General features: G+C 33.8%; 1 protein-coding gene across 1 annotated transcript; it reads left to right on the forward strand.

The window, feature by feature from the left end:
* The first annotated feature begins 20,222 nt into the window (after nucleotides 1-20,222).
* Nucleotides 20,223-20,835, forward strand: LOC124843566 (uncharacterized). The gene is made up of 2 exons (XM_047320344.2): nucleotides 20,223-20,614; nucleotides 20,793-20,835. The coding sequence occupies exons 1-2, from the start codon at nucleotides 20,223-20,225 to the stop codon at nucleotides 20,833-20,835; spliced, it is 435 nt and encodes a 144-aa protein (XP_047176300.2).
* Nucleotides 20,836-24,845: the final 4,010 nt, after the last annotated feature.

Consider the following 24,845-nt stretch of genomic DNA (forward strand, 5'->3'; position numbering starts at 1 on the left):
GGATGAATAATGTTTAAAGATGACAAATAGCCTAAACTATTCTGCTAATATAATTTGATGATGATAATAATTGGACAAACTTTAATGATAATTGAATTTCTGTTCTTGGATAGAATAATTAAGTCAAGCACATTAATTATTGGTCCTTTTCTTGTGTTTGTTCTCCCCATTGCTCTGTCATTTTGTGACTATAATGATGAAGCACTCGGCATTTATTGTCTGATTATCGTAATTAGCTTAATTAAATTAGCTAGAAACGTGTGAGATAGAGCTATGTTTTGTTCCAACCCATTGTGTAATCACTAAATAGATTGAAAAATTAAATTAAATTGGTCTTTGTCATTTGATACTTGATATAGGTTAGAGATTTTATTTCGTTTAGACATGATAGAAATCTAATATATAAATAAGCAAATGGGTAAGTTTCTCTAAATTTAAAATAAGTAAATAATAATATATAATTTATCTGAAAAAAGAAAAAAAGGCTTCTTAAAATAAACAAAAACCTTACATAGTTTTAAAATAAAATAGTAAATAAACACTTCAAAATAAATCTGTTTAATTTATTAAAACATAACTTATTTTAAGAAATAACCACAAACAGATCCACTTATAATTTTCATTTAATTTTATTAGTTGCTTTATGACGTTGGATTAAATCTAAATCCACATTTTAATGTTTGTACTAAAAAAAATATGAAAAAAAAAGAAAAATAAGAGACCACTATTTCTTGTGAAACTCATCGTGTTGTTTTTTGTGCATTTAGGATCAAATGTTTTGGTCCTACAAGTTCCTTCACCATATTTACATATCTAAAAACCACTCTTTCATTAATCAGCTTCAAGTGTTAACAGCGTAATCAAATGCATAACCGTACTTTTAAAGCAACGACTTGATAATCTTTTGCTTAATGATGAATTATTTCTTTGATTATTAATAATTAGGTGGTTTTATCTAAAATGTGATGAAAAAAGTTACATGATTAATATGACCAAACAAGACAACTAAATGGAAAAGAAAAAATAAATTAAAATGGAAAAGATTACTAAATTCAAGATAATTGGTCTTTAATATGAAAAATCAAGATAATTGGACTATTTTCGTTAATAATATATTAACACAGTTAAAGAGGGTATCATCGTGTGAGTTCGCGATATTTTTTTAAAATATTTTTTTAATATTTGTTTTAAATAAAAAAATTTGCTACGTGTCAAACTAATATTGTGTCACGTGACATTGATAATATGATATGACAGTGTCAAGTGTCAAGTGTCACTGTCATGTCACGTGACATGATCTTAGTTTCAATTTGGTATCAATATTTTTATTTTATCTTTAATTCAATCCTATTTTTTTTAAATTAAATAATTTTGTACTTCTCCAAATTAAAAAGAAATTTAATTTCGACATAAATGTTATAGAAATATTTTTAATAAAATTAATATTTTTATTAAATATTTTTAACAAGATTAAGTTTATTTATACTTATATTTTACATTCAACTTTATTTAAATTTTTTTAAATTTTACATTTGAATTTATTTTAAACTACTATTAGGTATTTTAAAATTATTTTAAAATTTTACTTTTAAATTTGTAAAATTGTTATTTTTAAACCAACTCAAACATTTGTATAGAAATTATTAAATTTTACACAGTTTAAAAGAATGAAAAAAATTTGATAAATTTATTTTAGGGTTAAATATGTTTTTAGTCCCTATACTGTCAAGCGATTTTGGTTTTAGTCCCTCTTTCAAAGGAAGGTACATTTTAGTCCTCCTCCTTAAGGAAACTTTGATTTTAATCCTCCAAAAGTAACACGGTTAAAAAACAGCTTATGTGGCTAATGGTAGACTGACACAATTTTTTTTTGGCGTTGAGTCAAGGTTTCTCACCTTTTCTCCCTCTCTCTCCCTCGTCTCTTCCTTCCATCTTCCACCCAACCTCCCCACCCTTTGCAAAAAGGTCATTGACACTGTGCGGATCTAAATCAAAACACATTAGGGGTCTCCCATCTTCGTTCCATTTGCACAACGAGACTAGAGTCTCTTCTCCAGAGCAGGGAAAAATTGCCTCCGCTGAACGTCGCGCCACAGCCTCCGCCGAATCAGCCGCCGCTAGCCGCATATGGTGAGTGTCTCCAGCGTCACTGATCACCACTCTGTCTTCACAAATTTCTCTCTTTGAAGGTTTCCCTCTAATTCAAGCGATGCAGTTCCAGAGAGGAGAAGTAACAATAGCACGCAGAGAAATATTGGTTTCCTACTGTTCTAATAAATCCTCATCTTCCTCTCTCACTAATGACAACGGTGATTCATCGAAGAAAGAGATCAAATCGCACAGTGTATCATTCTCTGTTATCTTGCTTTATAATCAGATGAAGCTTAAGGTTGATTATATAATTCTGTATACCTTCTCATTAGTTGCATCTTAGAGTTTATTTCTCTATATTTTCTGTATGTGCTTGTGTTTGGAAGCAGAACAAAAGCAAACTGTGATATGAGAATTTGCTTCACTCATTCTTCTGATGAGATTATGCATCTTATTGTTGTTGTTTCTGGTGATTTCCCGTTTTGTTCTGCTCTGTTGGATTTGATAATGTGTGATTGAGTCTAAGGGAAATGATAAGAGATTTAATTATTTGATTGATAGTTGCTATTTATGTTACAAATTTCTGGATTGTTTTATGTAAAGTGAGGATTTTAGTTTTGTGAAAGATTGCAAGGAAGATAAGATCGAAGGTCACATGGACCTCATCGTGCTCCGGTGACTAGAAACCGAACGCCGGCGAGGCTGCGTATATGCTCTCTCCTGAAACAACTTGTGGAAGAGGGTTGTGGCGTTTTAGGGTTTAGTGATGCTCAAGGTTACACCGTTTTGCATACTTCAGCTGCTAGAGGACAGGTTCAGGTGAGGAATTTGGTTACTCTACAAAACTTAGACACAGTACCATAAACTTTTCTAGTTTTTGGAGATAATCAGACTTATAATTTCATCTTATTAATTGTCTTCACATGTTACCGAGGTTAAATTTTAAATCTGATCAAAGAATGGTAATGATACTTTGCTCTTTCAGGTGAATTTATCAAGCATTGTGCTCTTTTTCTTTAAGATTATTCTCATTCCCTTAGAAATTTTTTTGATGCAGATTTGTAGATGTTTGGTGGAAGGTGATACCGGTGGGGAGGTTGGGTGGAAGATGGAAGGAAGAGACGAGTGAGAGAGAGGGAGAAAAGGTGAGAAACACTAACTGCATAAGAAAAAAAATCGTGTCAGTCTACCATTAGCCACATTAGCTGGTTTTTAACGGTGTTAATTTTGGAGGACTAAGATCAAAGTTTCCTTAAGGAGGAGGTCTAAGATGTACCTTACTTTAAAAACGGGACAAAAACCAAAATCGCTTGATAATATAGGGTGAGTTAAAAATAATGAAACTCTATTATTTTAATATTAAAAGGTTTTAATATAAAAAGAATTGTGATAAACGAGTTTCATTATTTAAAACACACCATCTCTCTAGAAACTACTTTTCTATAGTCATTTGCCTTCTCTATAAGGGTTCTTGCACCTTGTTCGTCTGTTTGAAGATCAGATACCGCCTGTGCGATCCTCGAAGTGAGATCTTCAAGTCTGCTCGATCAATTTCTCAAATAGAGTAAGTCATTTTTCTACACTTTTCTACAAGAAAAATAGAAAACCCAAATGTATGGTCTGATACAAAGATAATGCATGATGAAATCATTCCATTAATGTAATCATGTATGCAAATGGCCTAAGCTAAGATATGAATGCAATTACATTTTATCCACACATCTGCCAACCTATATGCTTCCATTCTTATATTTTAAGTGATTTATGATACCTTATTGGGTTGTTTACGGTACTTTGATGTATGATCAGTGATGTTATATTTTGGTATTCAATGTGAAAGTATATGGACATATGTATGATTTCAAATGGTTTTCAAGGTTGATAAATAAAATTCCAAGGAGAAATATCTTATTAGGGGATTCATATATGAATAGTATAAATGTAAGAAGCCCAATGTGGGGGTTATTCTGAAAATCTAATGACCATTCATGCTCAATTAGAGAGTGATGAGTCATGTCGTGAGATGAGCAGGAGGTCCTAGCCTTCGGGCCTTTCTTCATAGTGGCAAAGGGCGTTTTTAAGGGCTAACCCTGTGTTGCAGCTTTGAATAGGTCAAATGTTCCACCACACAGGTGCAAAACCTTTCCATGGCTCTACATTTACACTATATTGTAAAGGGTTTGGCCAAGTCCAAGTCATTTTTGTAATTAGGGAAGATGTTTTACTATTTGTATGATTTAAAATGTATGTTAAATTTTATCTTACCATGTATAATTGGTTTATAATTATCTTACCTTTGCTTTTGTGTTGTTTGTTGTGTGTTGCTTTCTCTTTTGCAATTATCATTTTAATGGGTGTGAGCTTAGCGAGTGCATCTTTTAAGTTGTCTCAACATAGGGGTTGAGGGAGAAGCAATGATGTAGATAACTTCCTTTGTTCTCCAGGTGTATATCTTCCCTCTCTTGAAATGTTTCAAGTTTGTCGTAAGTAGGGATGACAACGGGTCGAGTCGAGCACGGATAGTGCCTACCCGCAACCCGACCCGACAAAAAAAATCCACCTGCTACCCGCACGGATACCTGCTTAAAAATTATCCGTAGGTATTTTAAAACCAGCGAATACCCGCAAATATTTAAAAAAAAAATCTATTTTTATAAATTATTAAAATAAAACTTAAATAAAATTACATAAAATATATAAAATATATTATAACTTTAATTTAATTTTAATGAACATTTAATTTTAATTAAATTTAACCTTATAAAATAGAAATCAATGTTAATTTTAATTAAAGTTAACTTAATAAAATATAAATTAATTTTTTATTTTTATTTTTTGCGGGTACGGATATTCGAGGGTAGGAATAATATAATACCCGCACCCGACCCGTTTATTATAAGGATTGAGAAATTCAGAGAAAGTGGACAAGGACAAGTATATGCAGTTGATTGGACCGATCAATTTTGGCAGTGATATATATATGAAAATTTCAAATTTCACGTTTCAATCTCTACATGAACCATCTCACTCTAACTTTCTGAATCTTTCTTTTCTCCTCCTTTTCTCTAAAAATCTTCATAAGTTAATCAATTGTTCTTCATTCAGAAGGAGTTTAAGTGATCCTTGAGCTGAAGGATTTCTTGTCAACCGGTTAATCCAGTGATTTGAGTCAGTAAGTTTCATTTTCTCTTCTTAGTGTTTCAGTTTCTGGTGCATGCAAAGGAAATCCCGTTGCATGTGTTCATCTGCTTCTTATTCTCATTTTGTATCATCTGCTCGGTTTTTTGGTTGATCCTTTCTTTTTTAATTGGTGATCTTTAGGTGTTTTTAGATTTTCTTAAAGTTCAAACAAATTCCTGAAGGTGTCAAAGTTTTCTGTTCGGTCAAGAGGTAAGGGAAGCTAGTAATTTAGTTAATTGGTTTATGATGTATGAAAATTGGGGTTGGATGATTCTGCATGTGTGAATAATTGAATGATTTGGTGTTGGATGTTGTTGATATGAAGTATTAGGTGCTGTGTTCATGATGATTGTGTTTTCTGCAGAATTGACTCTCAAATATGAGATGAAACTCTTTAGATAATATTAGAAAGGTTTAGATGATCTTAATTAAGTGTAAAAGATGTGTATGGTATAAGTTTGGGGTTTTAGAAGTTGGTAAGAAGGATGTGAATTGGTAAGGTTATGTGTTGATCATAATTATGCTTGGATAGTAGTTTATATATTCGGTTATGATTGGATAGTAGTTCTTATACACAGTTCGGTCATATTGTTGTATCGCTCAGTCTCTTAGTAGTGTTAGGTTTTATGAATAATATTCAAGATCAATCTTAAGTGTTCGGACTAAACTGTAGGTGTTCGTCTTAAGTTATAGCGCTCGGTCTCGTATTAGTATTTTGTTTAGTACTAGCGTTTGATCATGTACTAGTACACAATCTTGTAATGTTGTTCAGTTTTGTCATAGTTAGTGAGTTTTCGTTTGGTCGTACTCAGGGGTTGTGTTGTTTCCGTTCGGTCCTCTTCTACGAAAGGTTATTTGTTCTTTAAATGTTGATTTCACTGTTTGACTCTGATTGCTTGTTGTAGTTGCATTGATCTACCATGTATGAGAAATTATATTGATATTCAAATAAGGTATGTTGTTCCTATTGGTATTAAAGAAAAGTCCAAGGAGGGATATCTCTGTGCTGGTTATTAAGGTGGTAAAGTATGAGTATGGACAGCGAAATCCATGGAGTTCATCCTGAAATTCTGATGATTACAAATTCTCAAGTAGAGATGGGTAATGCATTGTGTGAGAATGGCAAGAGCTGCTGATCCTGAAGGGTGGATCTGTGATGATGATACAAGAGAAAGATTTCTTCGTGGACGAGTCAAGATTGTGGTACCTCCTAAGAATTTGAACTTGAATATGTTTGAAAGAGAGGGCTTTCAGTTTCCGAAATGGTTCGAAACACAAGGACTTTCTATATTTGTACAAATGAGAGGCTACTAGTATTCAGACCTTGTAAGAGTATTTTATCACAACCTGAAGATTGTCAATGGTGATATTCATTCAAGAGTGAAAGACATAGACATTCACATTGACAACTTTATCTGGATGCTAATTACTGGACTAGAAGCAGAAGGTGCATCTTCTGATTTGCCCAACTCCAAACTTAATCAATCTTTGAGGAAAAGAGACCTTTACACGAGTTGGCTGAGATTTCCTGGAAGATATCCAATTGAGAGGCTCTTTGTACATGAAGGGTTAAAGATAGAGGAGAGGATTATTACTTATCTTCTTGCATGGGTGATCTTACCTGGAAGATTGATTCGAGAATGAATGTCTACTGAAGATGTATACCTGCTACATGGCATCAAGAATAATATTCCAATAAACTAGCTAGAGGTGATAAAAAATCATATGATGAATGTTGTATTCAAGAAATCTCACTATCTACCATATGCAGTCTTTGTAAGCAAAGTTCTTATAATTCAAGGAGTAAATGTAAATGGTGAGCAAAGATGCTCTTGTAGTGGCACTAACGTGATAAACCAAAACACTATTTCTTCTCTTGGTTTAGTGAAGACAATTAAAGGCTGGTGTTTCAAAGGTGAAGAAGACTTATCCTACAGTTCAAGAAGTACTCCAGCAGCAAATGCAGAGCGTACAAATGCAGAAAGTACTCCTGAGACAAATTTGGAAAGATTTGTAGCTAAACAATTCATAACTTTGAATGATAAATTCAATAATTTTGGAAGACGATTTGATGATGCTCAACAACGAAGGGAAGACAACACTTCTGATGAGGATACTATGGAAACAGCTGACTCAAAATAGGGTTACAAGGAATGTCTGTCCTAGTTGTTCGGTTGTCTTAGTTGCTTGTTTGTTTTAGTTTATTTACTTTATTATTTTAAGTTTTTCTATTGTAGTAGGCTTTATAAGCCACTTTCTCTGGTCTATCTGATTGTAAAATGCTTGATCTGAAAAAGATCTTGAAAGGATTTGCAGGAACATTGCTTCTGGATGAACTACTAGAGATACAACTCAAATGGAAAGCAATGAAGTCGATTGCAACAGTGGATCAATCGATTTCTGTTTAACAAGGGTTAAAAATTCCATGATTTGGAATTTGGTTATTCTTTTTATTGATTACATTCTGTTAATTGTTTCTCTTTTAATATATCTATGTTCTATAATTGATTAAAATTACGTGAGATAATATTGAGATTGTTGATTGATATTGTATTTATGCTTCATTGATGAGTTTACACAATTTTTGTCTTGATACAATACTGTCACATGCTTATACATGCTCTGAAATGTTGTATGAAAACTGCATTGTGCATTTGGGTTTTGATTATAAAACATGCATAATGGCAGGGGGAGCATTGCATAGGATCTTAGATAATTTCACATGCCTACACTTAAGGGGGAGATTATATCTTTATCATGTTATTATCTGTGACAGGGGGAGCATCATTGTTTGATTAATATGATTTACTGATGCATCTCTGAATAACTGTTGACCAGCATATCATTATCATAAGGCATACCTTTTTCTCTAATGCACAAAGGGGAAGAATGCTGGGAGAATGTTCTAATATTCCTTTTGAGCTCTGATATGCATTTTGAATGTTGGGAGAATGCTCTGATATGCATTTTGTTTGCTCTGATATGTTCTGATAAATGAGAATATTTCAACATTTCCTTATCATTTGCTCTGATACATTTTGATATGATATGATTTTATTCGTACAACATGGTTGTTTGTTAATCATGGTTGTGCATCGTAAAAAAAGGGGGAAAATGTTGAGATTGTTGATAGGGTAGCACTGGTTTAGCTGAACCTACAATCTCAAAGCTTCTGATTTTTGATGATGACAACATAATTAATAACATATGTGTTTTTATGTGTTGTTTATGTGTTACATGTTCTATTGCTTATATGCTATATGTTTTAATCATTGTGTAAATCTGTTTAAAGCATTGAGAAGATGATTGCGTTGATACATTGCATTTTACTGTGCTATATAATTGATTTTATTGGTGAATGCATGTCTGATGTTTTATAAAAGGAAAACCACAAGCACTTATGTTGAACTTTAATTGTGTGGCAAAACAACAATTTTAAGTCGACTGCATTGTGAAGTAAGTTGATTAAAACTCGTGGCTTTGCACAAACCATTTTCAAAGTGTGCTGTGAGATTTTCAAAGTGAAAGTTTTTCAAAACTTTGTTTAACTGTGTTATATAGTCGATTACATGCAACCTGCATTCGACTAAGTTTGTTACAGTTTTGAAATTCTGTTAATGTTTGTATTAAATGTTACAACGACTATATTTTTATATATGTTGACCAAGCATTAAATGAAACTCGACTGCATTAATTATACATTCAATTAACTACATTGATTGCTGCTAACTACAATAACGTAATTGCTATATTCGACTGCATTAATAGCTTAGTCAATTAAAATGCGTCAGAGTTGTGTTTATCTATAAATTGACGCGAATCTGATTTCTGTAAGAACTTTTGTTAATCTTATCTTTTGCAGAAAATGCATTCTTACAGAAAGAGCTCCAAGAAACAAGAAGTGACTGTGGTGATCATCTACTTGTGGATTCTTGAAGAGCAACTTAACTACACGTACAAAAGCTGATCATTTCTGCACATGGGGTGTAACTGAGAGATCAGAGGCTACAATCTTGTGAAGATTGGATTGAGGTTCCCTGTTGCGATTACAGGAAGAAGAGCGTGTTGTGTTCTTAACTTTGAGGGTGGCTCAAAGTTCGTCCTTTTGTGAAAAAGATTTTTAAAAGACTCTAATTGTTGAGTTTCACCAATTCACCCCCCTCTTGGTATTGAAACTAAGCCATTCTATTTTCAATAGATATCCATTTAGATGAATATCTGATGAATCATTATTTTGTCCTATTAACTTAGCTTTCCACACCGAATTTAGTTAATGAATTGTGCTTAATTGTCCATTATTCTCTCAATTTTGTTATTTGGACTTAATTTCACCAATAATTAATATTTTAATTAATTTGAATTATCTGAGCTTAATTATTCTCATTATTATTTTCAGAACAAATTTTGGAATTATAATTGGGACTTCAAGAGCGTTGCCACCTCATTTTCTATTTTCCACATTAGCATTTGTTTTTATTTTCATTTTAATGTGTTTTGGGCCAGACTTTATGACTTTAGACCCATTCTTAGGTCATATTTAGAGAGGCCCATTTGTAGGAAAGATTGGTCTGGCCTAGGTTTTAGTATCCAAAGAGAAAAATGTTACACATTCATTCCATTGGATGGCTTGGACGTGAATAAGGCTTTTGCTAGGTTTTATTTTTATTTTTGTCTTTTAATATCTATCTTTTCGTTTTCTATTTTGTTTTGGTGCTTTCAATTTTGTTTATTGTTTTTAACTCTACATTTTCATTTACAATTGCACTTTCGCATTTCAATTTCATTTTCTGGTTTGAATTTCGTTTCCAATTCCCTTGCGTTTTGCATTTCTCTTTCGTTTATGCTTTAATTATGTTGTTTCTGCGTTTTGTTGTTTCCATTTTCAGTTTAATGGTAGCTTGAATTTGTGTGGTTGAAGACTAGAGAGATTGTAAGAATTCCTTGAGATTGCTGCAATGTCATTGAGATTCTATTCTTCTACCTTGCATTATATTAAATTTATTTTATGCTTGCAATTAGGTTCACGCTTAGTTTCCTAATTTGTGTTTAAGCTTTGCTTAGTTGATTAAAATCGTATTTTCTTAATATGTGATGGTGCATAATTTATTAAATGTGTGCATTGCGTTTCCTTATTTCGCTTTTATGAAAACCGTTTCAGTCTTCGCTTAGTTGGTGAATTCGTATTGGATTAGGGGTGAGATGAGTGTTTAATTTGTTATTAATCAAGGATAGTGTTGAGATTGTTGATAGGAGGAGCACTGATTTAGATGAACCCACAATCTCAGTGATATTTGTGTTTTTGATGATGACAACATATAATTAATAACACATGAGTATTCTGTGTTACATGTTCTATGCTTAAATGTTATATGTGTTTGTTTACTGTGATAAATTTGTATAGGCATATTTGTGAACATGATTGTGTTGTTCATTGCATATCACTATGTTTGATATGTGATTTTATATGTGTATGCATGACATAAGTTTTTGGAAGAAGAACAATGTTCTTGACTTTGAGGGTACCTCAAAGGGAAAGACAACAGGAGAGGGTGTTCTTGATGCTGGTCTTGTTTGTGTTGTTGCCTATAGATTAGAGTGTTAGAGAGGTGTTTTACACTTTTGACGTGAGGTCTCTGTAAAAACCTTGTTGTAAAAACATTGATCTCTATAGTGCATTTGCTTCTTGTGGTTGAAAGGACATTGGATGTAGGCAGGTTGGTCAAACAGTATAAAAATCAGCGTTTGAATTTTCTGATCTCTACAGTCTTTTATTAAGTCGATTACGTTTTTAGTATATTCGATGAAGTTTACTGCTGCATTGCATATCTTTTAATTTGTGATTCAAGAAAAGTGTAAAAGCATATTATTTTGTGAAATAGTTTTTGAAACTTTATATTTTTACACTTCACCAATTCACCCCCCACCTCTTGGTATGAGAAACTAAGCCATTATATTTTAACAATTGCCACTAGAGCTGGTTTTCATAAAATATTTGAAAAACAAATCGATTACTATTTCTGGTTAATCGATTTGATCCTGAAAAATGGCCTCTGTTTCTCAAACAAGAAGGATAGGTGAATCTGTTTTGAAGTTGTGCATGTTACCTATAATGCTAAGTCAAATTCTGTCACTAATGCTTTTATGAGTCTCTTGAAATAGGTTTCTTTAGAAACAAGAAAAATGGTGTAGTTAAATTGGAATCAAGAGCTGAAAGGATGAATTTGTAGGCTGAAAAGTTTACAAGATTCCTTAATGAGAAGAAAAGTCACAGGCATCAAAATGATAACCAAGAGAATATATCAGGAAGTGATCTCATCATGATGCACTAGTACAAAAATCGCATACAACGTCGAATATTTTGGGCTTTTAACGACGAATTCGTGAACGACGTCATATCAAGAGACGTTAAATTGACGTCGAATTTAAAAAATTCAACGTTAAGTTAACGTCGAATTTCGTCAATATACGACATTAACTTAACGTCGAATTTTGTTAATATACGACGTAAATCATATTTTTTTTGTTTTTTTTAAATTAATTGTGATCTTTTTCACAACTCTACGAGACCTGAAAAGCAGAAAAACAACAAATTTCAGTTTTTAGTATTTTATAAAGGAAGAACTATGAATCTAGTATCAACAACAAAAAACAATGCTTGCTCTATTTAACTCATTTAGTTGCATGATTTATGAATTGCATGATGTTACCAATAAGGAGTATTGGTAAAACCTGAAGATGTGTATTGATGATGCTGCAACTTATAGATTTTGGATGTAGTAGGAAAATATTTAAAAAAAGCAACTTATAGATTTTGAATGTAGTAGGAAAATGTTAAACATTGTAATTTTTACTAGTATAATCGATTATGGTTAAGCAATAATCGATTATCACAAGTCATACTTGAATAATCGATTATCACTTCATATAATCGATTATCACATTTTTGAAAACCTGTAACGGACTTGAATAATCGATTATCACTTACAATAATCGATTATTCATGGCAGTTGAGAGTTGACCTTTGGCACTCAGTGTACTTGGCTATGTAATTTGATTTGGAGAAATCAGAAGGTAACGTTTTTTGAACTGAGAAAGCTTAGAACACTGTGTGTCAGAGGAACGTTCTTAGAGAGCTTTTTGTTCATTATTCCCTTGCTTGGTCTTGTGAAAGGAGAGGCTCGCGTATCGTATGTGTCGATAGTCAGAGCACTCTCTTCAAGTTAGCAAGGTGCTCTGCCTGGTCTTGTGAAAGGAGAAGCTTGTGAATCGTTGGTCGATTGCTGGAGCGGTTCTCTTCAAGTTGGTAGAGTGGTTCTTTTCATTTTATTCCTGTTCATTATCTTGTAATCTGTTAAACCATTTTTAGTGAAAAAGGTTAATCACTATTTATAGTGATTAACGACTGGACGTAGAATCTTTTGATTCGAACCAGGATAAAAATTCTGTGTTGATCTTCTTATTCCCTACACTCATATTATTTTACGTATATCAACTGTTTGATTAATTTTCTGAAAGAAAATTATTTTTACTAAAAGGACGAAATTATTTTTAATTGTGATCGAACACGCTTTCCGCTCTCTGAGTTTTAATTCCGCTGCGCTATACTCTTCGAAAAATACCCCCTCCGATACCATCAATTGGTATCAGAGCTTGCTTTGATAGTTTTTCAACATTTGCGAAAATGGCCGGTCACAACCAACATCTTGTATATGCTGAGGGTGCTTCTATTAACAGACCACCACTTTTTACTGGTGATAACTATGCGTTCTGGAAAGTCAGAATGGAAATTTTTATGGGGTCTGTTGACAGAGGCATCTGGGAACCTGTACAAAATGGTCCTTATATTCCTAAAAATACAGTTGATGGTGTTGAAGTAGAAAAATCATATTTTGACTGGACTGTTGAGGAAAATAGAAGAGCCCAATTTGATATTAAGGCTCGGAATATAATTTTATCTGCACTAACCATTGATGATTTTTTCAAAGTATCTGTTTATAAAAGTGCTTAGGAAATGTGGAAATTTTTAAGAGTCACTCATGATGAAGTATCGAATGGGGCTAAGTTGACTTGTTCGAACTCATGCTCTACATCAAACTCCTCAAGCTCAAGCGATTCTAATGAGCAAGAAAATCTATGCTTGATGGCCAACTATAAATCATCTGAAAGCAAAATCTTGAAGGAAAAGAAGGACTATCAAGGTTCCTCTTCAAGCTTCAAATGTTATGGATGTGGTGAAAGAGGCCATGTGAAAGTTTATTGTTCAAGCAACAAAAAAAGTAAAGAAAGAAAAGAAAAGAAAATTCACAAGAAGAAGAAGGTTCACATTGCTTGGGAGGATAATGCATCAACCACCTCTAGTTCAAGTGATTCTGTTGAAGAAGTAAACTTGTGTTTGACAGCTAATTTTGATGATGCTGGAAGCCAAGTAAGTAATTCTAGCTATGAATCTAGTGAATTTGATGTACAAAAGGCTTTTCTTGAATTGCTTGATGAATATGAGAAATTGAATGCTGCTCATAAAATTTTGAAAAAAGAATTTAAACAATTGCAAATTAAATATGAGAAAGCATTAGATGAGGAAGTAAGTTTGAGAAATAAAATTTGCAAGTTGGAAATGAAAGAGTCTTCAAATGTTGAACATCTTGTTGAATGTCTTTCATGTAAGAGTCATATGCTTAATATTGATATTCTTGAAAATCTTCTTGAAGTTGCAACTGGAAACAATAATGTTGAAATGCCTATAACTGTTAGAAAGGTTTATAAAAACAAAAGTGTTTTTAAAAGTAAGAACAAAATTAAAAGAACCCGTAGGGTATGGGTTGAAAAAGGAACTGTGTCTTATAGAAACCCAAATGTTGTCACATGCTTTTATTGTATGAAAAAGGGGCACACTTCTAACAAATGTAGAATTAAACATTTTGATGTTCCAAATGGAAAATATGCTTGGATTCCTATTATAAAGTAAATTGTCTCTAACCTCAAAGGACCCAAATGAGATTATGGGGACCAAAACTCTATTGTTTTGTTTTGCAGGTTAATTTTTCAAAAGGAAAAGAAGACTCTATGGTATCCTGATAGAACCCAAGAACATAAAGGAAGCTCTTCAAGATGATAAGTGGTGCGTTGCTATGCAAGAAGAGCTAAACCAATTTGAAAGGAATGAAGTCTGGGAACTTATTCCAAAGCAAGATAATTATCAAGTCATAGAAATCAAATGGATATTCAGGAATAAGCTTGATGAGGATGGAAATATCACAAAGAACAAAGCAAGGCTAGTTGCAAAGGGCTACTGTCAAGAGGAAGGTATAGACTATGATGAATCATATGCACCAGTGGCCAGGTTAGAAGCAATTAGATTGTTGCTTGCATATACATCTTTGATGAAATTTAAACTGTATCAAATGGATGTGAAAAGTACGTTTTTAAATGGGTTCATAAAAGAAGAGGTATATGTTAGTCAACCTCCTGGTTTTGAGGATTTTAAATTCCCTGATCATGTTTACAAGTTGAAAAAGGCCCTTTATGGTCTTAAACAAGCACCTAGGTCTTGGTATGAAAGACTTAGTACCTTTTTAATTGAAAATGAATTTTCTAGAGGAAAGGTTGATTCAACCTTATTCATTAAGAAAGTAGGAAAACACATTTTAATCGTGCAAGTTTATGTAGATGATATCATTTTTGGGTCAACTGATGATTCTTTGTGTGAAGAGTTTGCAAAAATAATGCAAGGTGAATTTGAGATGTCTATGATGGGTGAGTTAAACTTTTTCTTAGGACTACAGATAAAACAAATGAATGGTGGAACATTCATCTCCCAAACTAAATACTGTAGAGAAATTCTTAGAAAATTTGGTATGGATAGCTGCAAGGAAGCTAGTACACCCATGGGTACTTCATGTTATTTAGACAAGGATGAAATTGGAAAAGGAGTGAATGAAACCATGTTTAGAGGCATGATAGGATCCTTGCTATACTTAACTGCTAGTAGACCAGATATTATGCAGAGTGTTTGTGTTTGTGCTAGATACCAAGCCAATCCTAAAGAATCTCATTTGACTGCAGTTAAGAGAATTCTAAAATATCTTAAGGGAACTACTTCATTTGGACTTTGGTATCCCTCTGACTACTCACCTTGTTTAATAGGATACTCTGATGCAGATTATGGTGGCTGTAAAATTGATAGAAAAAGTACTAGTGGAACCTGTCATTTCTTGGGATGTTCTTTAGTGTCATGGCACTCAAAGAAACAAGCATGTGTAACTTTGTCTACCACCGAAGCTGAATATATTGCAGCTGGAAACTGTTGTGGCCAAATTTTGTGGATGAAACAACAATTAGAAGACTTTGATATCTTCCTTGACAAAATTCCTCTAAAATGTGACAATCCTAGTGCGATAAATTTGACCAAGAACCCCATCATGCATTCAAGAACTAAGCATATAGAAATTAGGCACCATTTCTTAAGAGATCATATTCAAAAGGGGGATTGTCAAATTGAATATGTTGATACTTTACATCAATTAGCTGATATTTTTACCAAGGCTCTACCTAAAGATAGATTTTTTGAGCTTAGAAGAGAGTTAGGAGTGTTAGACATATCTTAGAATCAAAATCTATGCAAATTTTTGCATTTTTCGTAAACTTAACGCTTCATAATCGATTATCACTAAGTTATAATCGATTATTCATGCATCAAATTCAATTCTGGAAAATCTTGAGCAGATAATCGATTATCATTATGCATAATCGATTATCATGCAATTCTGGGCAGTAATTATTGAACTGATAATCGATTATCACGAGCCATAATCGATTATCGCGCTGACAGTTTCAAAAATAGAGCCGTTGGACCATCCCATAACGGATATAAACGACCATAAACGGCTAGTTTTTCCATTTTTCTTATAAATAGCCCCCCATAATCGATTATTAGACACTCCTTTGCAACCAAATACTGCTAAAATCAAATCTAGAGCTCAAATCCTCTTCATTTCCCTTCACCTTCTCAAAATCTCATTTTCCCATTCTTCCTCCATGGCTGACTCAAGAAGGCACCGTCGCAGAACAGCTGGAGCCTCCTCTTCTTCTCAACCACGTCTTGCAAACATAGATGGATGGATTTCAGATCAAGGGAAACATGCAGACTTTGTTAATTCTTGGCAAGAAAGGAAGATCATGGCGGTAAAGTTTATTCGTCTTGACTTTTTCCGCTTCTATGGATTTCAATTTCCAAACACTTTTGCTGAGCAGGGGATAACGCATCTATTAGAACAAAAAGGATGCATTTATCCTGATCTTATAAGAGTCTTCTACTTCAACTTGCGCTATCGAGATGGGATAATATCTACTAAGGTCAAGGGAGTACGCATCATTTTAGATGATGATGTATGGACCAATGTTGCTCAACTTTCCATTTGGGATGATGCTGTCAAAGTCCATTTAGGACTTGAAGATTTCAACCGGATGATGACTTTTCAATCCTTCCTACGTCATCCTGAACGGCAAACAAATAGAAGGCAATTACTGGTTGAAGGTTTTAAAGTTGAAGAAAGGATGATCCACTACTTGATTGTCTGGATTTTATGTCCTAGAGCAACCAACCATGCTCAATGCTCTGCGCAGGATTTACTTCTGTTGTATGGGATTCTAAATCACATACACATCGACTGGCCTGCTCTCATTGCTGACACAATGGTAAAAGCCAAAAAATCCCATTCATATCAACTTCCCTATGCCCTTCTTGTTTCTAGGATTTTAGAATTCAAAGGTGTACCTGTTGAAGGAGAACTCGTTCAAAATATTGAAGTTGTGGGATCAGAAATTGGAGATACTACCTTTCGTCAAATGGGATTCATTACTAGAGGCAGAGTCCTTATTCACAAAGATGATGACCATCCTGATGTAGATGAAGATGATGACATGGACACTCATATGGCTGACCCAGTAAGTGCTGCTGCTCCGTCTGATGCTGGACCATCCAACATACCCTCCTCTTCCTCAACTTCTATGGAAGAACATTTTGCAAGGTTATCTAAACAATTGGAGGATATGAGTCTTGCACAAAAGACTCACTTTGAGGAGATTTATGAGTGGCAGCGATCTGTTGATGAGTACATGGTTGATCAATTTCTTGATCTTGATGTTCGCCTATCTAACATCGAGGGTCATCTTAATATCCCACCTCCTGAACGTTCTCCTAGTCCTGAATTTTAGGTTTTAGGCCTCTAAGTTTGATTGTTATGTTATTTTCTTTATGGTATTTAGTTTCTTAATCTTTATGAATTTCATGTAATTCCTTTCTGTTCTTAATATAATGAGCTTTTATTTTTTGCATATATTCCATTTTTGAGGGGGAGCTCATATTAAGGGGCAGGTTATTACATTATTCTTTTTGCTTATGATCAAAAAGGGGGAGAAGAAATATAAGGGGAGGATTAAAAAAAAAATAGTTTTTAATTGTACAGGTACTACTAACTGTGGTTGTCCATTAGTTTATATATGTTGCAGGTAAACCTGAGTTGCTTTTAAAAAGAGAGTTTTTGATCATCATCAAAAAGGGGGAGATTGTTACCAATAAGGAGTATTGGTAAAACCTGAAGATGTGTTTTGATGATGCTGCAACTTATAGATTTTGGATGTAGTAGGAAAATATTTAAAAAAAGCAACTTGTAGATTTTGAATGTAGTAGGAAAATGTTAAACATTGTAATTTTTACTAGTATAATCGATTATGGTTAAGCAATAATCGATTATCACAAGTCATACTTGAATAATCGATTATCACTTCATATAATCGATTATCACATTTTTGAAAACCTGTAACGGACTTGAATAATCGATTATCACTTACAATAATCGATTATTCATGACAGTTGAGAGCTGACCTTTGGCACTCAGTGTACTTGGCTATATAATTTGATTTGGAGAAATCATAAGGTAACCGTTTTTGAACTGAGAAAGCTTAGAACACTGTGTGTCAGAGGAACGTTCTTAGAGAGCTTTTTGTTCATTGTTCCCTTGCTTGGTCTTGTGAAAGGAGAGGCTCGCGTATCGTATGTGTCGATAGTCGGAGCAGACTCTCTTCAAGTTAGCAAGGTGCTCTGCCTGGTCTTGTGAAAGGAGAAGCTTGTGAATCGTTGGTCGATTGCTGGAGCGGTTCTCTTCAAGTTGGTAGAGTGGTTCTTTTCATTTTATTCCTGTTCATTATCTTGTAATCTGTTAAACCATTTTTAGTGAAAAAGGTTAATCACTATTTATAGTGATTAACGACTGGACGTAGAATCTTTTGATTCGAACCAGGATAAAAATTCTGTGTTGATCTTCTTATTCCCTACACTCATATTATTTTACGTATATCAACTGTTTGATTAATTTTCTGAAAGAAAATTATTTTTACTAAAAGGACCAAATTATTTTTAATTGTGATCGAACACGCTTTCCGCTCTCTGAGTTTTAATTCCGCTGCGCTATACTCTTCGAAAAATACCTCCTCCGATACCATCACATGAGTGTCGGGAGGTTCATTACAATTCAGGTTCTTGTTGAATTCTCCCAAGGGTAATATTTCTCAGGGATGGGGGTATGAGTACTTGGTCGTCTTAAGTTCTTGATATTCATACCTAATTTTCTAGGAACGCTAGGAATTGCACGAACTAGAAATTAAGGCAGGCTTATTGCGCCAAGGGATTTGTTTCTAAGTACTTTAGTGAGTGATGTTAACATTAATGCATAAACAGGAATTCTTATATACATGAGAGGGAACTTGGTGAAATTTAACCCCAACAAATATTCATCTCATATTAAATAACATATGTTCATCTTTGTGTTACTCTACTATTGATCAATTTGCATTCATATTTAATTTTCTGTTTTTGCATTTTAAACCAATGATCTTATTGCTTTTAAGTCTTAATTAATTGAGTTGTCACGCAATTGTTTAGTGCTGAGAGACTTCTGGGATACGATACTTGGTCTTACCATTTTATATTACTTGTGCGATTCGGTACACTTGCCGATCCATCAACAAGTTTTTGGTTTCGTTTCTGGAGATCAAAAATATTGTTAACAAGTTTTTGGCGTCGTTGCCGGGGACCCACGGTTTAAACTATTCTATTTGTGTGATTCTTAATTAATTTTGGATTTATTCTATTTTACTATTTTATTTTATTTTATTTTATTTTCATATCTTTTATTTTTATTTTTATTTTTGTTTTTGTGCTGACAATATTTTCTAGGGTTTTGTGTCTAATGTCTGCAGGATGCAATTCAGACAAGAAATTAATTATATGGACACTCAATTCCACCAAGGAAAATTGGACCACTGGTGGGAACCTCACTCAAGCATGGATCAAAGTCAATTTGGGTATGCTGCTGGACAATTTTATAGAGAACCACAACAACAATGGTAGCAACAACCCTCTGTATCAGAAAGATGGGTGAAGATGGATGACACACTTCAACAGATAATGTAGATGTCTGATTCTCATCATAAAGGAAATCAAGCAGCATTCACAAGGATAGGGAGCCAGTTCGATCACATAATTCAGAAGCTGGACGATCTTGGGGCAATATGGAAGCTAACCCTAGAGAGGAGTGCACAATTGCCATTACTGAAAGTCTCAAGGTTTTAGATGAAAGAAAAATAGAGAGAAAAGAAGAAGAAAGTGTGAGTGAAAAAAAAGAAAGATGTAGAGGAAAAGAAAGAAAAAGAAGAGAGTGAGGTAAAAGAAAAGAGAAAAAAGAGAGGAAGAAGATGAGAGAAAATTAGAGAGAAAAGAAAAAGAAAGTTTGAGAAGAGACAGATATAGAGAAAGAAAAAGAAGAGAGTGAGAGAGAAGAAAAAAAAAAGGAAAGGAAGAGGATAAGGAAGAAAAGAAAGAATTATATGAAAAACCTCCTCCCTGCCCAAAGAATTATTCTAGGGAGGAGAAGGAAAGACAGTTTAAGCAATCCATGGAAATCTTCGAGGAAGTGGAGATTACAATTCATGTGACTAGGACATTGCAACAGGTCCCGAGTTATGTTAACTTCCTGAAAAAATTCAATAAAAAGAGAAAAAGTCCAGAGGAGGAAATAATTGAGGTACAGAGCAATTGCAGTGTGATCTTGCATAAGGCACTTCCTCCAAAAGCTAAAGATCCGGGAAGTTTCAATATCCCCTGCACTATTGGGAGTCATGAAAGAGGGAAAGCCCTAATTGATTTAGGGTCTAGTATCAACTTGATGCCCTTATATGTATTTGAAAAGATTGGTGGTCTTGAAGTCAAGCCTACAAAGAGGAAGCTGTTGAAGATAAGTTGGTGTGGAGATAGAAAGGAGAACACCAAGATTAAAGTCGGAATTGGGTGATCCAAATTGAGTTTAATGGTGTCAGGCTAGTGACGTTAAAGAAGCACTTGTTGGGAGGCAACCTAGTCTCTGAATTTTTTTTATCTCTTATTTTGTTTTATTTTTATTTTTTCTTTTTAATTTAGTTGTGTGGTTTGGATTTGATTTTGTTTTTGTGTGTTTGAATTTTTTTAGGTTATATGCTGCTTTTGATGGCAGTAATGACAACATGTACTGATGGATGCTTCTACAACATGTACTGATGGATGTTAGGTGATTAGGCATCTACTGATGAATGTCAATAAAGATGTGAAAGATTGGTGTCTATGTTTTCAATAAGGAGTATTGGTAAAACCTGAAGATGTGTTTTGATGATGCTGCAACTTATAGATTTTGGATGTAGTAGGAAAATATTTAAAAAAAGCAACTTGTAGATTTTGAATGTAGTAGGAAAATGTTAAACATTGTAATTTTTACTAGTATAATCGATTATGGTTAAGCAATAATCGATTATCACAAGTCATACTTGAATAATCGATTATCACTTCATATAATCGATTATCACTTTTTTGAAAACTCTGTAATGGACTTGAATAATCGATTATCACTTACAATAATCGATTATTCATGACAGTTGGGAGCTGACCTTTGGCATTCAGTGTACTTGGCTATATAATTTGATTTGGAGAAATCAGAAGGTAACGTTTTTTTTGAACTGAGAAAGCTTAGAACACTATGTGTCAGAGGAACGTTCTTAGAGAGCTTTTTGTTCATTGTTCCCTTGCTTGGTCTTGTGAAAGGAGAGGCTCACGTATCGTGTGTCGATAGTCGGAGCAGACTCTCTTCAAGTTAGCAAGGTACTCTGCCTGGTCTTGTGAAAGGAGAAGCTTGCGAATCGTTGGTCGATTGCCGAAGCGGTTCTCTTCAAGTTGGTAGAGTGGTTCTTTTCGTTTTATTCCTGTTCATTTGATTGTAATCTGTTAAACCATTTTTAGTGGAACTGTTAATCACTATTTATAGTGATTAACGACTGGACGTTGATTCTGTTGAATCGAACCAGTATAAAAATATCTGTGTGATTTTTCTATTCCCTACACTCATATTATTTTACGTATATCAACTGTTTGATTAATTTTCTGAAAGAAAATTATTTTTACTAAAAGGACCAAATTAATTTTAATTGTGATCGAACACGCTTTCCGCTCTCTGAGTTTTAATTCCGCTGCGCTATACTCTTCGAAAAATACCCCCTCCGATACCAACAGTCTATTAAGGGATACCAATGAAGATAAGAAATATTAGCATCTACTGATTGATGCTATGTGATTAGAGATCTACTGATGGATATTATGATGATGAAGACTGGGTCAAGTTAGTGACGTTAAAGAAGCGCTTGCTAGGTGGCAACCTAGTGTTTTACATACTTTTATTTTATTTTTCTGTTTTTGTTTTATTGTTTTGATTGATTCTATTTTGTTTGTTTTATTTTTTTTTCTTTTATTTTTTGTACTTTGCTTGAATGAACTTCACTACTTTGATTCAATTGTGATTGTTTTGTGATAAGTATTGCTTTATGATATTCTAGTGTATTGATTGATGTTAAGATGATGCATGATGTGTTGATATACAGGTGATGGCTCCAAAAGTATGAAACAGGTGCTTGAGGTAAAATTTAATTGAGATACTGAGCAGGATGTTTTTCTGAATTCTGGGATTTGAGAGTTTACCTGTGTGAGTTTTGGGCTTCAGAGTTGCTGTGAATAATTTTTATTCCTTTGGAAGCATGAATGATTTTGCCTAAATTTTCTGTGATTGAACTACTTGTTTGCAGGTTTCATATGATCAAGGCCATCTTTTGTTATCCTTTAATTTTTTCAGCCTACTCATGAATTTTTCCAAATAAAAAGAGAACAGTTTGTTCCATCCTTTGAACCTTTAGCCTTAAGCATGCTTTGAAAATCTTGTTTTAAATTCTTTACCTTGAGTTGAGTTGAGAATATTTGTGAGGTATTGATAAAGGTTCAAGTTTGGGGTTGCTAAAAAAATAAGCAGTGAGCACAAAGAAAAAGAAAAAGAGAAATCAAAAGAAAAGAAAAAATAAAAAGAAAAGCTCAGTGCAAGGGAAAAGGTTGGGAATAAGAAAAAGATCTTCTTGAAAAGAGAACCTGTATGTAATTGTTAAATTCATAAATATCTCTCTTAACTCAAGGATTTTGCATTCCTGAAAAACAATCTTTCTTCTTAGCCCAACCAAGTTACAAGCCAAGAAAAGCCCTTGTGATAAAAACCTGCTTGTGAGTATGTTTGATTTTGGTTAAATGAAAGGCAAAATTAATTTGTGTGACATTGTGATAGCAGGTGAAAGAAACACCAACATTTCACTATACACTTTTGAGTGCTTGAGTGATACACTTTTGAGTGCTTGAGTGATACACTTTTGAGTGCTTGAGTGAAACACTTTCTTTGGTGAAGAGTAGTTCTCTGAATTTCTGATTACATCTCTACTTGGTTGATTGATGATTCTTAAGAATAGCATCTGTTGAAACATATGAGCATCACATTAATTTTAATTGAATTAAGACATCTGCACATCTTGACTGACATCTTTATGCTGAGTTGATAAAAGTGATATCTTGTCCTGGAAGAAAAAAGTTTTTGAAAAAGGTCGAGTCATTGTAGTGATTGTTCTGAAAAGCTAAGTTACAATTTGTTTTGCTTGAGGACAAACAAAGTTCTAAGTTTGGGGTTGTGATAACGGTTTAAAATATCGTTATCTGTGATGTAATTTTGATACTAAAAGCACCCTTTTTGACTTAGAAACCTGCTTTGACTCATGTTTTTGCTTTAGTTTTGTGAATAGGGGAGTTGAGGTTATACTTGATGATTTTATCACCAAATTCCCTTGATTTTGTAGGCTATTGGAATGATTTGAAGGAAGAGTTAAAGTACCAAATACTTGGAATGCAAAAAAGTTAACCAGAAAAGTCAACCGCGAAGCTTGGGCGCCTAGTGGAGGCTTGGGCGACCAGAAATTGACGTCCACCGCCTAGGCATCGTGCGTCGTGCATTAGGCCCATTTTTGGCTCTGTTTCAACTTTTTTGGATCGGGCCCTATTTCTACTCTATTTAAAGGATCCCGATGCTCTAGGTTTTGCATCTTTCGCTGGAGCAACACAACAACACACTCTTCTACTCTCTGAAGGCGGATCTGGAGGCGGAAGCTTCCTCTTCTACTCTTAGGGTTTTACTATCTCATGCTTTTCCATTATACATCTAGTTTCTCCATGTCTATGGGGAACTAAACTCTATTTGTTGTTGGGGAATGATGTAACCTTGTGAACTCTCATGTGTTTGAATTGATTCTTAATCATATATGCTTTATTCATTAATTGTTAGGGAATTCATCTATTTTAATGCTTGCTCTCTTTAACTCATTTAGTTGCATGATTTATGAATTGCATGAGTGCCAGGAGGTTCCTTACAATTCAGGTTCTTGTTGAATTCTCCCAAGGGTAATATTTCTCAAGGATGAGGGTATGAGTACTTGGTCGTCTTATGTTCTTGATCTTCAGACTTAATTTTCTAGGAACGCTAGGAATTGCACGAACTAGAATTAAGGCAGGCTTATTGCGCCAAGGGATTGGGTTCTAAGTACTTTAGTGAGTAACATTAAGATTAATGCATAAAGAGGAATTCTTATATACATGAGAGGGAACTTGGTGAAATCTAACCCCAACAACATATTCATCTCATATTAAACAACATTCGTTCATCTTTGTGTTACTCTACTATTGATCAATTTGCATTCATATTTAATTTTCTGTTTTTGCATTTTAAACCAATGATCTTGTTTCTTTTAAGTCTTAATTAATTCAGTTGTCACGCAATTTTTTAATGCCAAGAGTTGATAACAGTTGAAAAACTGTTATTTTCATGCTTAAAATTGATACTAAAAGCAACCTTTAACACTTTGAAACTAGCTTGAAATCATACTTTTGGTTATATTTTTAGAAATAAGAGAGTTGGACAGGTTTATGTTTGATTTCAGTGTTTTATGCAGGTTTTAAGGTGAATTTGGTGAAAGAAGTGAAGAAGGATAGAGATGGAATCAGAAAAGACATCAAAAAGTGCAAAAGGAGAAGCCGCAAGTACCGCTCAGCGGCAGTTTACTGCTGAGCGGCACTCAGAAACCCACGTTGGCTCCGCTGAGGGGTGAAAAGGCCGCTGAGGGGAGAAAAACAACTCACG

This window comes from Vigna umbellata, chromosome 3 (genome assembly GCF_029865625.1).
Source record: "Vigna umbellata cultivar VRB3 chromosome 3, Vumbellata_1.0, whole genome shotgun sequence".
Taxonomy (NCBI): Eukaryota; Viridiplantae; Streptophyta; class Magnoliopsida; order Fabales; family Fabaceae; genus Vigna; species Vigna umbellata.